Here is an 18055-nt window from a genome sequence, read left to right as displayed (position 1 = left end):
TGTGGCTGATAGGAGAACATTGATTTCACACGGGCCGAGTGGACTGTTTCACTGCATGATTCAACCATGGCCCACGAAGTTTCATACCAAACGGTGTTATTCGAATTTGCATCTTCCTTCTCAAGCACGTGGGTAACCACCTTAGGGTCGCTTTATTTCCATGTCCATTTTAGCTGAAGTTTATCTGTATCGTAAACTTATCGTTGAAATGACAGAATATGACGTGCTGCTTATATGCTTCTTGGCAAGACGGAGACGCGCGAGCAACCCTACCGTGTGACCTCACAGCGTTTGTGCATACCACATTGTCGGGAGCTTTGGATGTTGTCATGCCACACTGGCCACACATTTCTAAACACCCTTGAAATAAGAATTAGGAGCCGAGAATGCAAAATAAAATAAAATGATTTGCTTATTGACTTTCATTGTTAATGAACTTGATACACCTTCTCCTTCTCTTTTGAGAAAATTGGCGGGTGAGCTGCTTGTTAAACTATCAGTGAAAGGACGCCACTCTTTTATTAAAGCTACTCCAGCTGTGCATGTTTCAGTATTTGATTGATTGGGTCACATGCATGACACCTTCTGGGTGGCCACTCGTATTATAAACACCAAGTCACGTACAGTACAGACAAATTTATGAATTTATTACTGAGTTGATAACCAATATTTTAGACTGGAGATTTCGTATTCGGGCCCATTTCTTGGATAAAAGATAACCAATCATTACCACGGTCGCTGACGAGTAACATCACATGGCCATACATTACTTCCATACAGACTAAGGCCTCCTTTAATTTATAGGAATTTTGTAGGAATTTCATATGATCGGATTACTATAGGGAAAATTACTTTAGAGCCCTTTGATTTATAGAAATGGAATCCTATTTTTATGGAGGGATTCTTCCTATCCTTCACATTTCGTAGGAAAATAAACATTAGTCTAGGCTCAATGGAAAAAAAATCCTATGATGTGAATCAAAGGGCATCTCCTTTGCTATTCCTACTCATAGGATTTAAGATATACGTCATCTCATTTCCTATGACTTTCCTATTCCTATGATTTTTCTACCCTATGAACCAAAGAAGGCCTAAACCAAGATAGCAAAGCGCTACACTCATGTTCGTCAGCAGCACCACCCGATCACTGAACCTGCTTCTCAGCCCATCATCTCGTCTCACCCATGTGTGGATGCACCCGGCAATAATTGGCAATTGTTTTTCCCATAATGCAAAATTAATACCAGTAATATTGTGCGCCAATTATGTGAGGTGAGGTGAGGTGTCATATGCTGATGATAAGGACCCACGGCTATAGTGCAGCAGTACAATGATAGTGCAAGAGGGACGCCTCACACTCGACTTATGTTGGCATCATGGCATGGACAGCTCTAGTACTAGCCTTAATCGTAACCTACTTTGATTGATGATGATCGATGGCCACAAGTTTGGTGTGAGTTTCGTCCTTTTTCTTTCTCTCTGAGTGATTATCTCCAGTTTTCGCGTCTAGAACACAGGTCGCATTCCTTGCTCCGTCGTGATGAACGGCACGGATGATTCCGCGTGTCTCGTCAGTCCGCTCGCTGTTGCTTTAACAATTTATTAGGGCCGTATGTATTAGCCGTTGATTGGGGCAAGTGGTTTTGGGACTCATGCATCACAGTCACAGGTGGAGCTTCCTGCACACCTGTGTGTACTACCAGTAGTACTTGTGGTTGGATCCTTCCCGCTTCTCACACGGAACCGTGCCATCGACCGCGTCGGGGTCCGGTCGTCGCATCGCTCCATCTCGTGGGTGAGATGCACCGGAATAATGCAGCGGCGTAGCCGATCGATCGCGGTCGTGGCAGGTGTCAGCGTGCACGGCACCGGGCCGACGAACTCCATCCTTATCCCGGCGGCATGGCGCATGGCCGCTGACGGTAGCTGTCTCCGTGCGGCGACATGGACCAGTGTCGAATCGCTCCTTCTTTTTCAGCTAGAGCCAGCATGTCCTCCACGGTCGACAGACAAGAGCACATGGCGCTCGCATGAGCATCGGCCTCGGAATGTACTACTACTGTCTACTGGCCATGATCAGCGCCCATGGAAGAAACAAACAAACAAACAGAAACAGGGGACTCCCGTATGCTATCACCCACCACGCGTCCTATCATGGTCCATCGGATCAGTTCAGATCTTGTGGCTGAACTATAACGCATGAACTCCATGGCACCCACTCGCTTATCACCCACCGCCACCGCCACCGGTGACAACAAGCCAACGATGGAGGACGAAGGACGAGCGAACGCTAGGTGGCCGGTGGACGGGGACCCTCAGACCCTGTGCCCCGTGCGGAACCTGCCACCGGCGAGCTGTTCCCGCGTGAACGGAGGAATCTCCACGCCGGTACGGGAGAATCCGTGGTGCGGTGCACGCGGGGGACGGCGCGGGTGCTTCGCTGGCCGCGGAGACGGGCGACGAAGCTCTCGTAGGCCAACTTGGCCATGGAGTTCGCCGTAGGTCAATGGTTTCACACCACGGCCTTAATGCTCTGCACCGGTTGGCACCGCTTCGGTGTGGCTCCGGCAACAACCTGTAAACTGAAGAGCACGCGCGCGCGCACGCATGCCCGGTACACCGACGGCGGGACTGCTATCCGACTCCGGCAAGTCGGTTGAGGCTTTGTTCGGACGGGCCAACTTTCCGATCCACGAGCGTCGCGATGCAGGTTGCAACCTCGACCTCGAGCCTTGGAAGAACTGATAATCTGATATGGCCGCCGCATTATCACGAAGAAGGGCCAAGCCGTACGACGGGTCGTGTCCCTGCTTGCTCGTAAACCTCCGCACGGTGCACAGTTGACACAGGTCACCGTCCAAATTAATCGCAGAAAGTAGCAAAACATGCAGGCAGCCTGTGTATTAACAGAGATTACTTCAGATTCCTCCGTTAAGGTAAATCATCGGTTCACTTTCAGAGAGTACTATACAGTTGGCAAAAAACGCTTCTATATTATGAAATGGAGGGAGTATTATAGTACTGGCAGGCAGCATGTGTATTAACAGAGTTTACTTCAGATTTGCCCGTTAAGGTAAACTATGGGTTCACTTTCAGGGTGTCAATAATCATCGTCCCTACGGCCAATCAACTCTTTCATATAAGCGCATGTGAAACACATACAAACTTTCTAGAAGATCATACACATAGACAAACCAGCTTATTTTTTTCAACAAGAAGATCTACTCAGAACTCTTCTCCCGAATGAAAAAAATGTGCGACCATGGCCGACGATCAGTGAAGTGCAGAGCATGTGTTGGCAGATTCAGCCGATCACCGAGCTAGCTTTTCAGCCCATCATCATCTGCAGGAGGACTCTTGAGGCATGTGGGTGCACTGATCAGCAATAATTGAGCTGACATATATGTTTTCCCACTGATCGACACCAATAATGGGAGAACATGTGGCACGTCGATAAGGACTCACGGCGTTGTTAAGGAAAAATGACTTGTTGCCGTAGTGCATTATTTTACAGCAATAATGCGCACAGGAAATAAAGTTGGGTGGCCTCATCTCTGCTCCTGATAACTGAGAAAGACTTTATCCATTGTAAATGGCCGATTGGTGCCGGCGATCAGTGCCTTGATGCCTCTTGTACAGGAAGAGCCATTGATTAAGGATTGCTTGTAGCTTCGTGTTTACGACAACTGGTACGTACTTATATATTCCATAACTTAATATAAGACGTTTTTCTGACACTGTTATGTTATCTAAAAACGTCTTGTAAAACGTTACAGAGGGAGCAGCACGCATTATTTGCTCCGTAGCTTCCGAGTGTCTTGTTGTCCTCTACGTCGTCAGGTTTCTGTCCATGTTAGCGACAGGTTAGGGGTGATTGATCAATTTGTATTTATTTTCTGGTTGGTTGATCGGGACTGTTGTTTTGGATTCATGGCCACGAACGAAGAATCATGTGCATCCAGTGGAATTACGCCACGGAGAGCGGAGCATCGTTAGGAAAAGCACAGCCAGGAGGGTCTTACTCTATGACTTTAATTGTACTGTACTACTCCGTTCAACAATAGTATAAGACGTTTTTGCAAGCTTACAAAAACGTCTTGTGGGACGGAGGGAGTACTCCAGTCGGCAATTGAACTCCTCAGTTGGACCGGTGGTAGAGCACGGCCGGACGGTAGGGCATCTTCGCCGCGGTCCCGTCGTCCGCGTTGACGCACATGAAGCCGATACGGCGTTACGCATGCATAGCTCATTCATGATTCGTGGGAGGCGAGATCAGATCTCGTAGGCAGCGTATAGCCGAAGCGCACACGACACAGATGATCGGTACACCGGCCGACGACCCTTCCCTCCAAGGCTCCAACCCCTCTCCCTCGCCGTCACCGAGGGTCTTTGTCGGGCGAAGCCAGCGCAGTGCCGGCGCGGTGGGGCCTTCCATGGGTGCAGCTCCGATCTGGTGACGGCTCGCTGCGAGGCTCCGGCCGCGGCGCTGCTTGGTGACGGGCGTGGTGGGATGCTCCGCTTGGTGGTGTGCCCCGGCTTGCAGCGATGACTTTGGCTACCGATCCCTTCTATCTGATCTGGGGTGGGTTCGTGGAGCTCGGCCCAAAGCCGCGATCGGTCGTGTGCCTCGTCGGCGGATGCGGCCTGGGGCTCTGGTCGGCAGGCTTCAAGCCATGGATGTTGGCAGGTAGGCGGCGACGGGCTGGATCGGGGCGGCGTGGGGGCCTGCTGCCGTGAAAACAATGGTGGTTCTCCTCGTGCTCTTCCCGCATCATGGCAACTTCCTACATGATTGGTCCTCCTTGATTTCGTCATCGACGTGTTCCGGAACTACTGCCGAAGATCCTTCCCAAGATATCTGGATCGGATAGAATTCAGTCGTCCACACCATGTCAACCTACGAGGTTCCATAACGGTGTGGAGCGAAGCACTATTGTTTGTTGACACCATGGGACATGTCGGCTTCTCGATTTGTATGGTGTAGACATCTGTGGAGAAGGTCAAGGTGGCTGAGATCGGAGGATCAGTTAGATAGACAGAGCCTTTGAGGCGATGGAGTCAGCCAAGTGTTTGGTAACTCTCGGGATCAACTGTGTCAAGTGGGGGCGGGAGCACCGGAGGAATTCATTTTTTGTGGCGCTCTTCAGGTGCCGAGCCGAGACTTTTAGGGTGAAAACCTAAGGTTTGATCTTCATTGGTTGTGCCTGGTAATTGCCTTGCTGGAAAAATTATTTTGAGAGCATGGATTTTTTCAAGGTGAAAACGTAAGATCTTGGATCGGACAATGATGGTGCTTGTGCGATGATTCCTTCTTTGAGATGTTGATTTTGAAGACCTTCTATATTTTTCGGGTGTTGTATTTGGTGGTGGTTTGTGTGCTGCTGCTGAGAGAAGTTGGTCGCTGTGGTAGAACATTTTTGTTTGGTTACGTGCATCCTAGATGTCTTTACTACATCTTGTAGATGCAACGACTGTGTGTAATTGATATCTGCGCGATATTAATATATTACACTTTTAAAAAACAATCCTACACATTTTAAAGAAAAAAAAAGTTAGACTAGACTTAATGAAAAACAATCATATCCTATTAATCAAGTGACATCTCCATCCTAAAAGGAATGAAGATACATGTCACGTAATGTTCTATGTTTTTTCTATTCCTAAGATATTCCTATTCTATGAATTAAAGAAGGCCTAAGCTTAACACCCTGCGACTACGGTAATACATGATGCCATGTAGTACAATTTCTTTTAGATGTGCACGCAACATAGAAATATAGAAATCGATGGAATACGGGATTCGCTTAAGTCGCATTGTTTGCTACTAGTACTTTTCTTATTCCCTCCGTCCCGTTCAGGTAAAGTGTCGATTCACTTTCAGGGCGTCAATCACCGTCACTATGGCGACTCAACTCTTATTATATTCCCCGGGATGATACGCAGAAGATCATACACAAAAACTAGCAAGCTTTCATTTAAGAAGAAGATCTACTCTGAACTCTTCTTCCAGAAGAAAAAAAAGACACACAAGCATTACAGGCTAAAAATACTAGACTAACAGCCCTTATCAGTAAAGTGCAGAGCATACGTGAGCAGAATCAGCCGATCACTGAGCCAGAATTTCATTCAGCCGATCTGGGACAGGATTGTTCAGGTGCTCATACATGTGGAGGCAATAATTGAGAGGGCGATTATATATGCTTTCTCACTGATCTTCCTTCCGCGCCAATGATGTGAGGCCATGTGGCACGTCGACAGGGACTCACGGCCTTGTTAAGGAAAAATGACCAGTCGCCATACACTGCTACTTCCTCCGTCCGTCCGGAAATACTTGTCATTGAAATGGATGGACCGGGGAAGTATTATTCTAGTGCGATAATGCGCGCACGAAATGAAGTTGGGAGGTGACCTCAACTCTGCCGCTACTGCTAGCTGAGAACGACGAAAGGCAGTAGATGGCTGGGTGCTTCAAAGACGTTGCTCGTCGTAGATGCCTAATTGGTCATGAAAGATTGCTTCTAGCTTTGTGTTTACAGCAACAGGCACGCATTATTTGCTCCGTCGCTTCCGAGTGTCTTGTTGTCCCGCACGTCGTCGCTTTTCTGTCCATGTTAGTGATACAGTATGGTTTAGGGGTGCTTGATCAACCTGTATTTATTTATTTCTGGTTGATCTGATCGGGACTGTTGTTTTGGATTCATGGCCACGAGCGAGGAATCATGTGCTTTCCAGTGGAATTACGCCACGGAGAGCAGAGCATCTTCCATTGGAAAAGAGGATAGCCATGAGGGTCTTACTCTACGACTTCAATTGTAATGTACGAATTATTATGCACCAGTCGGCAATTGAACACCTCCGGTGGGCCGGTGGCGGAGCGCGGCCGGCCGGACGGCGGGGCATCTTCGCCGCGGTCCCGTCGCCCGCGCCGACGCACATGGAGACGATACGCCGCCGGTGGTACCAAGCAGCAGCATACTCTCGAAATACTCACGCATGATTCGTGGGATTCTGGGGCCGTGTCTTTGTAGGTAGACCACCTACGCCACGTTATCATGCATGCACAGTTCATTCATGATTCGTGGGAGGCGAGATCAGATCTCGTAGGCAGCCTATAGCCGAAACGCACGCACACGGCACCGATGATCGGTACGCGCACTGATTACTCCACGCCAACGACCAGCCACGACCGTTAGGTGCCGGAGAAGGGAGGAGGATTCCATGGAAAATGCTCTGTTTTTGGCAGGCCAAGCGGCCTGCACGATTGAGCAGTCGCGGCTGCAGTTGAGGAGCCGAACGTCTTTCGTTTTCTTGCGCAGGGTTGACAGGGTAAAAGATTCATCCATCGGTGCCGCCGGTGCGTCCGTGCGCGCCTTCTCCGACGACGACAACTTTGTCTGCGCTCGCAAGAATTTTCTTCCATCATGCTCTACTCCTCCTTGCGCTGGAATTATGGATGCACGTCGCCGGCCACCGGATGGCACGCGCACATCCTGCTTACGCACTGCACCAAATAGGAAGCATCAAAATCTCGACCCGCGCCGCCGTCCGCCGGCAGCCCGCCGCGGCAAGGCGATCATATTCTTCACCAAACCGCGCCGCCGTCCGCCGGCAGCCCCCTGTATATCTTGCTCTCCTGCTATAGGCCTATAGTTGACTCGTCGAGCCGAGAGTTCGATGGCGCCGCCACCGCGGTCGTTGTGCTTCTGTGCAAGTTTTCGGTCCAGGTTCATTGTACTTCTCCGCCCCGCCCGGGAGGCGAGGTTCATGCCGGCGGTCGATGCGGTCGTGCGCAGGCCCTGTGAGTTGTTGATGACGGCGATTGTTGCCTCGAGTTGGCAAGAATTCTTCCCTCCCACAATATATACAGAGCAGGTCCGCCGACCAGGTTTTGCAGTCACCAGCACACTTGCAGTGCCGTGGCATGCCATTGCAAGTTCAAACACGACCCAAAGAAAAGAAAAACCAAACGAATTCGCCATTGGAAGTTTGAAACAACAAATCTCCGACCACACGCGCCCTCGGCGGCGCCGGCACGGCACGGCGAGGCGATATGATATTCCCGACCCGGCTCGCACTCGGCAGCTTTTTCACACTGCCTGAGGCTTCACGGCCGGCTCGAGCCAGTCGCTCCAGAACGCCGCGGCCTCCGCGCCGTGGCCCTTGACGACCTCCACCACCGACACCGCGTCGGCGATCCGGAACACGGTCACCTTGGCGACAATGCCGCCGGCCTCCACCTCCACGTACACCGGCCCGGCGCGGCCCTTCCCTTCCCTCCTCACGCCGTAGCCCTGTTTCTTCCCGGCGTCCTCGACCCGGGCCAGCACGGCCGCGGCGGGCTCGCCCACGAACACCCGCTCCGTGCCCGGCCCGGCGACGAACAGCCCGGAGAGGTCCGAGCCGGGCGAGAAGGCCAGGATGTCGAACGCGGTCATGTCGCGGGCCATGTCCTCCTTGAACTCCGTCTTGAACCACGCCTCCTCCTCGTGGCCGCGCATCAGCTTCTCCAGCTCGCCGTCGCCGCTCGCGCCGTGGCGGAACCAGGGGTGCTCCAGGATGCCGTCCGTGTCGATGCGCGTGGCCGGGTTGGGGTCGAGGATGCGGCGCAGCAGGTGGCGCAGCGCCGGCGAGAACCAGTACGGGCACCGGAACCGGCCGGCGTAGATCTTGCGGTACATGTTGATGAGGCTGGCGTCGTTGAAGGGGAGGTAGCCGGCGGCGAGGACGAAGAGCACCACGCCGCAGGACCAGATGTCGACCTTGGCCGGGTGGTACCCCTGCTTCGAGAGAATCTCCGGCGCGACGTAGGCCGGGGTGCCGCAGAGGGTGTGGTGGAGGCTCTCGTCCGCGACGGCGCCGAGGCCGAAGTCGGCGACCTTGAGGTCGCCGTCGCCGTCGAGCAGCAAATTCTCCGGCTTGATGTCGCGGTGGTAGACGCCGCGGGAGTGGCAGTAGCGGACGGCGGACACGAGCTGGCGGAAGTAATGCCGCGCGAGGTCCTCCGTCATGCAGCCGTCGGAGTCGACGAGCGAGAAGAGCTCGCCGCCGGCGGCGAGGTCGAGGACGAAGTGGACCTTCTTGCGGGTCCCGAGAATCTCGTGCAGCCTCACGACGTGGCGGTGGCGCAGGCGGGAGAGGATGGCCGCCTCCCGCTCGATGGCGGCGGTCCCGGCCGAGCCCTCGCCGTCGCGCCCGCCGGCGCGCGGGTTGGGGAAGGACTTGATGGCCACGTCCCGGCCCGTGAGGAGGTCCCTGGCCCGGTACACCTTGGCGGACGCCCCGCGGCCGAGGAGCCCGCCCAGCTCGTACCTCCCGAGGAGGACCTTCTGGGATTGGGACTCGTCTCCCGGCGCCGCGGCGGGTGGGACGGCGCTGGAGGCGGACGGCATCGTGGCGGCGGGGTATGCTGTGTGGCCGCCGTCGCCGTGCGCGGTCGTGACTGTGGGGTAGTAATTTTCCCCGGCTGGATCGGCGGCGAGAAAAGAGATGGGAGCGTGTTCGGGCCGGAGAGTTGTCTCGGGGGTTGGGATTCTCTTCTGGTTCCTGGGTTGAAGACGATCTGGGGCGGCAGCGGTGGGGCTATTTATGCGGGGCTGCGGGGGGGAGAGCCGTGGGCCCACGGCCAGTATGACCGGTGGGGCCCGCGTGTTGTGGTGTTAAGTGCTGCCGCTGTGGCAGCAGCCGGGAAGTTTCTTCTTGCTAACACGACGCGCTGCTGCTCACTAATTGTGGTTCCGATTCTCGTATATTTTCAGAGATTTATATATTGTATTTAAACGAATTATTGATTTATTGTTGCATGCATGGTACGGTTTGGACGTACGGTGCAACGACGGCTACCGTGTGCTGTTGCTGTTGGGAGTTTTGGACGGTCAGGTTTTAGTGGTTGGGGAGGATGGTACAGTCAGGTCTGGGCTTTGAAGAGGGATAAGTTGATGGGGGAGTGGGATGATTGTGTTTGGGCTTGATGCATATTTTCTCAATTTGTGAGGTGGTGGTGCATGTTTGTGGATGAATGAGAGGTTTGATTTGTGCCGATCACGGTCCGAGTTATTAACTCCGTGATTTCTTTGGGATTCTCCCATAAGTAAGGTGGGAATGGTGCTGACACGGGTCGGGTAGCGACGTCGGAGGCTGTAATGTACCGAGGGTCCGTGGCGGAGGTGGTGACAACACGGAATGGCGTCGACGACGAAGTGGAGGAGGAAGGTTCGTGCATCGATGGTCAGAGTTTAGGGAGAGGACCATGCATCAATTAGAGGAATGAGATATTTGCGGAGCACAAGCGAGTTAATAGCAGTGTGATCCCTTTGAGATTGTATCTCAGGTAAGGAGCAAACCGTGACAGCGTGGGGCGACACAGAAGTCGGAGGCTAAAATGGGTCGATACAGAGGCGATGCCAATGCGGAATGCCATCGATGATGGATGCGAGATGGGAGCTCCATGCACCGACGACTAAGAGTTTAGGGTGAGGCACCGGCCCCGAAGAATGGATGCCCCTCAGGGTTAGAGTGGTGACCAGGGACCGTGACTGTACTTGCGATGGTAGTGGTTTGGTCAAGGCAGAGCGGAGAGACGATGTGGTAGCAACTACGGCCGTGAGTAGTGAAGAGAAACAAGTTCACGGATTACGTAGGTCAGGGGAAATAAAATGGTTGCATGAAAAAGAAATGTGGTGACTCCCTCATCACAAATTACTTGTCATAGATTTGTCTATATACAAATGTATTTAGACACGTTTTAATGTTTAGGTACATCGGTATGTAGACAAATCTAATACTCGCTCTGATCCATATTAGTTGTCATTCAAACGAATGTATCTAGCACTGAAATGCGTCTAGATACATCTTTTCGAGCGACAGGTAATTTGTGACGAAGGTTATTACTAAATCTAGTGATAGCGCTGAAAAAGCTGTGTTTTAAAAGAGAAACATACAACTATGTTCAAGGTAGCTTAGTATTATAAATAATGCTTGGACCTTTCCCAAAGTGTAAATAATGGTGGTACTAGCAGCTGCTAAAACGGGCCGTTTTTTCTTGTAGCTAGAACAACCACAACAACATACCAAACAAGGCAGAAAAAACATTTAAAATGGAGTCTTTTATCTGGTGCCGAAAACACCTTACTTTCCAGCCTTAACCTTGGGTGGCACACCACATTTTCGCAACAAACAACCAGTATATCTTCTTCTTCTACACAATACATAAAGGAAAACAACAAGTGCATATCTCAAAGTACATCCATCCGAATATATGACGTTCAAAAAAGAATATAGTAATCGCGTTGCAGAAATGCCGGCACGGGCAAACGGAGGCCACGGCCCTGCCGCGGCGCACACACAGATTCGTCCAACATCTCCGCGTCGCAGGGCGCAGGGCACGGACATTGGACGGAGATTTCTCCTGCTCCGCTCGCTCCGTGTCTCTCCCTGTCTTTGCTTCAAGCAAAGCTCTCTCTCTGGACGGATGTCTCGCACTGACCGCGAAACACACTCCACGCATTGCACATGCACATGCGCCTCTCGAAGACGTGTTTGCACTTTGCGCCACGCGTCGCGTACGCGGAGGCATCTCCGTCGTTGCGTGCTTGTGGCTTGAACATTTTTTCGGTTTTTTTCAGACTTCGCCGAGGCCGTGCCGGTCCAGCAAGAGTGACAAAACTTTGTGCGGTTATTATTATCTCCGGCTCCGGGCCGGACGAAACAGGGACGGGCCGGGCGGCCGTGACAGGTTTGTCCGCGCAAGTTACCGGAAAACGGGCGCTGCGTCGTCCCGATGCCGGACACAGGTGGTTCGCGTTGGGTCAATACTGCACCCCTCCAGTTGGGGAAAGACTTTGAATTGTTTGATCACTGTAGTAGGTTACAGTTGTTGCTGGTAAGAATTTGAATTGATTCCTTGACAAATTAAAAAGGAACTGTGGTTGTCCTTGACAGCCGACAAGTAGTAAGTCGTTGTTACGCCGCTGGCGACCGGTTGCACTGCGCTGCCGAGATATATGCGAAAATGCGTATGTGCAGGGCTAGCTCCGGCATGGTGCGGTTTAGAATGGATCACGTACAAGAGATGTATATGTATGGTTATTTTCAGAGAGTTTTGGACGACTTGTTGTTGTTGCATGGTACGTACGGTCTAGAGTGGATCACCTACGGTACAACGACTGCTACATACCGTGTGATGTTGCTGTTCGGATTGAATGGCGAGGTGTTTTGGACGGTCGACCAAGTGGTGGACAAGGAAGGTGCAGCCAGGTCCAAGCTTGAAGGATAGTGAGCTGGTCGTATTTGAGTTTGAGTTTATATCATCACAGATCATGGTGTTTTTAACTCCGCGATTTCTTTGAGATTCTTCCATGAGTAAGGTGGGAGTAGTGACAACACAGGTCAACTACGATGGTCCGAGGCGGAGGTGGTGACACCGCAGAATCGCGCCGATGACGAATAGGAGAAGGAAGGTTCGTGCATCGATGGTCTCAGAGTCTAGGGTGAAGCCTGTGCATCAATCAGATAATTGATATCTTTGCATATCACGATCGAGTTTTTAACGGCGCAATCTCTTTGAGATTTTCTCTCAAATAGGAGAAAGGAGGAAACACTGACAATATAGGGTGGCATCAAAGTCGGAGGCTAGAATGGGTTGATATAGAGGCGATGACAATGTGGAATTCCATTGATGATGTATATGGATGGGAGGTCCGTGTATCAACGGTTAAGAGTTTAGGGCGAGGCATCGGTCCCGAAGAGTGGTTATCGTGCCACCCTAGGGTTAGAGTGGTGATCAGGGTATGGTGGTTTGGTGAAACAATTTCACGAATTAGGTTGGCTGGAGAAATTAAATGGTTGCATGGAAAAGAAACATGGCGATTCCCTCTGTCCTAAATTACTTCTTGGCCGAACGGATGTATTTAGTCTAAATGGATGTATCTAGTCTAGATACATCTGTTTGAGCGACAGCAATATGGATCGAAGGGTGTATAAGTAATTTGTGACGAAGGTTGTACTAAATCTAGTGGTATTGCTGAAAAGGCTATGTTTTAAAAAGAGAAACATGCAACTATGTTCAAGGTAGCTTAGTATCACAAATAGTGCTTGTACCTTTCCCCAAGTGTAACTAATGGTGGTACTACAGCTGCTAAAACGGGCCATGTTTTCGTGTACCTTTCTTTTTAGGGGAACAGTTTTCGTGTAGTTAGAACAACCCCAACAGCATATACATACCAAACAAGCCAGAAAAATATACCTAAATTCTTCAAAGTGCACGCGCACTTTTTAGACAAAACGAGCGACCTCGCTTTCACAGCGCATGCATGTGTTAATTTATTTGTCTGCTAGTGCATGTAGGCGTGGCATTAAATGCGTTCACATTGCTCCTATAGTTTAAGAAAGACAGATCCATCTGCATTTATTTTGGGTTTTCAAAAATTCAAAAAGTTATATGTTTCAAACTGCGCGTTGGAATTCAAATCCGTTTTCACCATTGAAATCCTCACGACGAGATCTTTGAAACTAGATCCCGCATGGATATATTTTGATGAATTTTTTTCAAATGCCAACTTTGAAGCTATATAGTGCAACTCTATTACTGTATTGTGCAACTTTATTACTACATCGTGCAACTTTTTTCCAAAACTAATGTTTGGAGCTACACCTTCGTATAAGGTTGCAACCTAGCAACCACGACAACTTTGATGTGCAACTAGTCTATTGCCTTGACGAAAGTCGATGTGCAACCTCCTCTTGTAATGTAGTCTAATTGCACACACATTGATATTTAATTGGCTTCTAATGTAGTCTAGTTGCACTCACATTGATGTTTAGTTGACTTGTAATGTAGTCTAGTTGCACACACATTGATATTTAGTTGGCAGAAAGACTAGTTACACACACATATACTCAGTTGGCTTGTAGTTTAGGCCCTGTTTGGTTCCAATAAGTCACCTGACTTATAAGTCAGGTGACTTAAAACCAGTGACTTATAAGTCACGCCTGTTTGGTTGCCATCTGATTTATAAGTCATCTGAGCATATCTTCCCACCTTGTTTTTTATGTAAAGGTGATGGGACCCATGCAAAAGGGGTGACTTATAAGTTTTAAGTTGGGGTGTAGCAACTTATGACTTATAAGTTAGGGTGGCTTATAAGTTGGATCCGTTTGGCAAAATAAGTTACTTTTTACACTTTTCGACTTATAAGTTGGTGACTTATTTGAAACCAAACAGGGTCTTAGTCTAGTTGCACACACATTGATGTGTTAGTTGGCAGGATACTAGTTGCACACACATATGCTCAGTTGGCGTGACAATCTAGTCTAGTTGCACACACATTGATGTTTAGTTGGCAGGATTTTTTTGGCACACACACATATGCTCAATTGGCACGGCAATCTAGTCTATTTGCACACACATTGATGTTTAGTTGGCAGGAAGACTAGTTCGTCGAAACATCCCCATGCGGGATCTAGTTTCGAAGAGCACGTCGCGAGGATTCCAGCGATGAAAACGGATATTAATTTCGACACGCGGATTAAAAGTTATGCTTTTTTTAGTTTTTAAAATCACGAATTAAATACACCAAAGAATAAAATGCATGTATCGAAGGGATGGTTGTGCAGACATTTAAGAACCAGGTTTAAAGGTTTCTTAAATTAGGACATTACTTAAGAAGAGGACACACAATTTTCAGTTTAGGCCGGCTGCTCGCGTAGGCTAAGCGAGCAGCCGGACGCTCGCTAGACTTGGCCAAAAATATATGTAAAAGGAGCCTTTTATTTGGTGCCGGAAATACCTGCTTTCCTGCTTTAATCTTCGTTTTTTTTCCAGCTTTAATCTTCGTTGGCACACCACATTTTTCGCAACAAACAACCATATCTTCCTCATCCTCACAACGGAAAGAAAACAACAAGTGCATATCTCAAAGTACATCCATACGAATATGACGTCCAAAAGGAATGCGCTAATCGCGTTGAAGGGAGGCCACGGCCATAGCTGCCGCTGCGACGCACAGATTCGTCCGGTATCTCCGCGTCGCGGAGCACATGGCACGGATATGGCGAGACGCGGCGCGAGCGTCACGTCGTCGCGTACGCCCGAAAATCGCTCGCTTCCGCCGAGAGATTTCTTCTGCTCCGCTCCGTATCTTTCCCTGTCTTTGCTTTAAGCAAAGCTCTCGCGCACTGACCTCGAAATCCACTCCACACGCAGTGCACACCTCTCGGAGACGTTGTACTGGCGTGTGTTTGCGCTTTGCGCCACGCGTCGCGTACCCGGAGGCATCTCTTCCGTTTCGTGTGTGTGGCCGCGAAATCCAGCAGGAGTAACACAAAATTGTGTGTTGCGGTTATTTGCAGGTCCGAGCCGGATGAAATACCGTGAGAGCAACTCTAACGGGCCGACCCAAACAGACATCGATTTCATCCGTTTTTTATCCATTTAGATCGGCCAGACGGATATAAATGCCCGCTTTCACATTTGGGTCGGCAGCTGCGCCAAACGCTGGCCTGCGACCCATTTTAACGGCGCTAAAAAATATAAACGCATGCATATTTAAAAAAAGAGAAACTACATTAATTAAACATTAAAACCGGCCACGAGAGCCGGTGAGAGTCCACGCGTTCACATTTGCATTTAAAAAAAATAAAAATAGCCTAAACTACGAGGCGGCGCACTGCCCTAGGCGACGTCGGCGTCGTCCTCGAGGTCCGTGAGGTCGATGAGTGTCGGTGCCGGCCCGGCCCAGACGAACACTGTGTTCCAGAGCGCTGCCATGTCGGGCTGTGCCGGCGCAGGCAATGCCGGAGCGGGGGGCTGTGCGGCCGCCTGTGCAGCCGCGGCCTGGCGCGCCTCCTCCTCGGCCTCGCACGCCTCCTCCTCGAGGTTGCGCTCGAGCATCTCCTCGTACTCGCCTTGCCGGCGCTCCTCTGTCAGCCGGCGCTGGCGCCACATCTCGAGGTAGGCCTGCTCCTGCACCAGCGTCGCCCCAGCCAGACTGGTGGCGCGGACACCCACTCGCGCACCACTCCATTCCAGGAGAAGCGTGCGATGGGCTCGGGCTCGGGCTGCGGCTGCGGCTTGATGGGGGACGGTGGGGCCACCGGCGGCACCACGCTGTCGCCCGCCGCGGAGAGGGCAAGGGCCGGCGCCATTGCCGCCTCGTAGCGGGCCACCTCTTCCGCCGCCTCCGCTCTGCGCCGTTCGTCCTCTTCGCTCTCACGGTAGACGGTCGCAAGGGCCGCCTGGTAGACGTCCTCCGCCACCTGGTCCTCCTCGCGGACGACCAGCGGCGTTGGCCTCCGGCCGACCTCGCGCACACTCCGGCGCCTCGCCTCCTCGTGCTCGAAGGCGAACCACCTCGCCCAGTTGGGCGAGTCGGTTGCGTAGGCGGAGTCGCGGTGCTGCTCCGCCGTCAGCAGCGCCCGCCGGCGCCGCACCTCCTCCGCGTGAGCACGAGCCGACCTCGGCGCCGCCGACACTGGGATCCTATCTGGATCCAGATGCCAGTCGTGCGGCGGCGTCACGTCGGGATACGACAGCGGCTGGCGGTTCTGCCAGTGCCACTCCGCCTGGTGCATTGGCACGTTGACGCGCTGCCTCTGCCGGCGAGGCGCCGGCGGGGGCGGGAGAAACTCGGAGGGGAAAGGGGTGGGGGTGGGGGGACTTGCCCTTGGCCTTGCTGCCGCTGGCGCCGGAGAAGAGGCCCATCGTCGCAGTGGTTGCGGTGGTTAGGGTTTGCCGGCGACGAGGGAGCAAGGGTGGGCAGATGGGGACGGCGAGTTTGGATGAGGACGGCTCCGCTGCATGGTCGGCTTAAAAAAGGACGAGCGCCGTCGCTGACGCGTGGGTCCATCGTCATAAATTAAGCTGACCGTATGGGCAGCGGGTAGTTGGACGGACGCCATGTGGGGACACGGCGGACAACGAGAAGGCGCGCGAAGCGTCCGTTCGGCGTCCGCGCCTCCGCGCAATTCCAAAGGGCCGATCCATTTCGTTCATCGGTGTTCGTTTGAATCGGTGCGGACAAAAGTGACTGCCCAATGCACCGACCCAAACCTAAATAACGTTTGCGTCGCGTCCACGCCGACGCATTTGAGGCGTAAATTTGGGCCGCAAATGCGTCGGCGTGGACGCGACGCAGACGTTATTTAGGTTTGGGTCGGTGCATTGGGCAGTCACTTTTGTCCGCACTGATTCAAACGAACACCGATGAACGAAATGGATCGGCTCTTTGGAATTGCTCTGATGGGTTTGTCCGCGCAAGTTACCAGAAAACGGGCGCTGCGTCGTCCCGATGGCAGACACACGTGGTACGCGTTGGGTCAGTTTTGCACCCTCCATCAATTGGGTTACTTGCTTATTTAAGCTGCCTTTGTTTGATCACTGTAGTAGGTTACAGTTGTTGCTGGTAAGAATTGAATTAGCCCGTTAAAAAAGGTAGAAGTAGTTGTCCTTGACAGCCGATGCATAACTACACACGCAGGCCTTTTTGGTTCATAGGATAGAATTATTATAGAAATAGGCATTTTATAGGAAATGAGATGGCATGTCTCAAATCTTATGAGTATTAATAGGAAACGAGATGTCATTTGATTGACACCAAAGAAATTTTTTCATTGAGTCTAGGCTCATTTTTATTTTTCTATGAAATATGGAGGATAGTAACCAATCCTATGTAGGAATAGGAATCTATTCCAATGAACCAAAGGGCTCTAAAGGAAAAAATCCTATAAGAATCCTATCCTCCAAAATTCCTATGAAATTCTTTCAAACCAAAGGTGACCGTAGTAGTTTTGGACGGTCGGGTTTTAGCGGTGGAGATGGGAGGTACAGCAGTCAAGTGTGATCTTTGAAGAGGGCTGGCTGGGAGGGGAGAGTGAGCTGATTGTGTTTGGGTTTGATGCATATTCTTTCTCACTTGTGAGGCGGTAGTATTGCATGTTGTTGTCGACAACGAAGAATTTAGATTTTTGCAGTTCGCGGTCGAGTTTTTAACTCTGCGATTTCTTTGAGATTGTTCCATGAGTAGGGTGGGAATGGTGACACCACGGGTCGGCAAGGACGTGG

At 51.2% G+C, this 18055-nt stretch overlaps 1 protein-coding gene across 1 annotated transcript; it reads right to left on the bottom strand.

The window, feature by feature from the left end:
• Window positions 1-7951: 7951 nt before the first annotated feature.
• LOC125535651 (CBL-interacting protein kinase 29) lies at window positions 7952-9541 on the bottom strand. Its single transcript, XM_048698723.2, has one exon. It carries the CDS (start codon window positions 9387-9389, stop codon window positions 8088-8090), a length of 1302 nt encoding a protein of 433 aa, XP_048554680.2. The 5' UTR covers window positions 9390-9541; the 3' UTR covers window positions 7952-8087.
• Window positions 9542-18055: the final 8514 nt, after the last annotated feature.

This window comes from Triticum urartu, chromosome 2A, assembly GCF_056163025.1.
Source record: "Triticum urartu cultivar PI428250 chromosome 2A, HENAU_Tu73, whole genome shotgun sequence".
Lineage (NCBI taxonomy): Eukaryota > Viridiplantae > Streptophyta > Magnoliopsida > Poales > Poaceae > Triticum > Triticum urartu.
The sequence above is the reverse complement of the archived record's forward strand: the minus strand, read 5'-3'. Positions and strand labels throughout refer to the sequence as shown.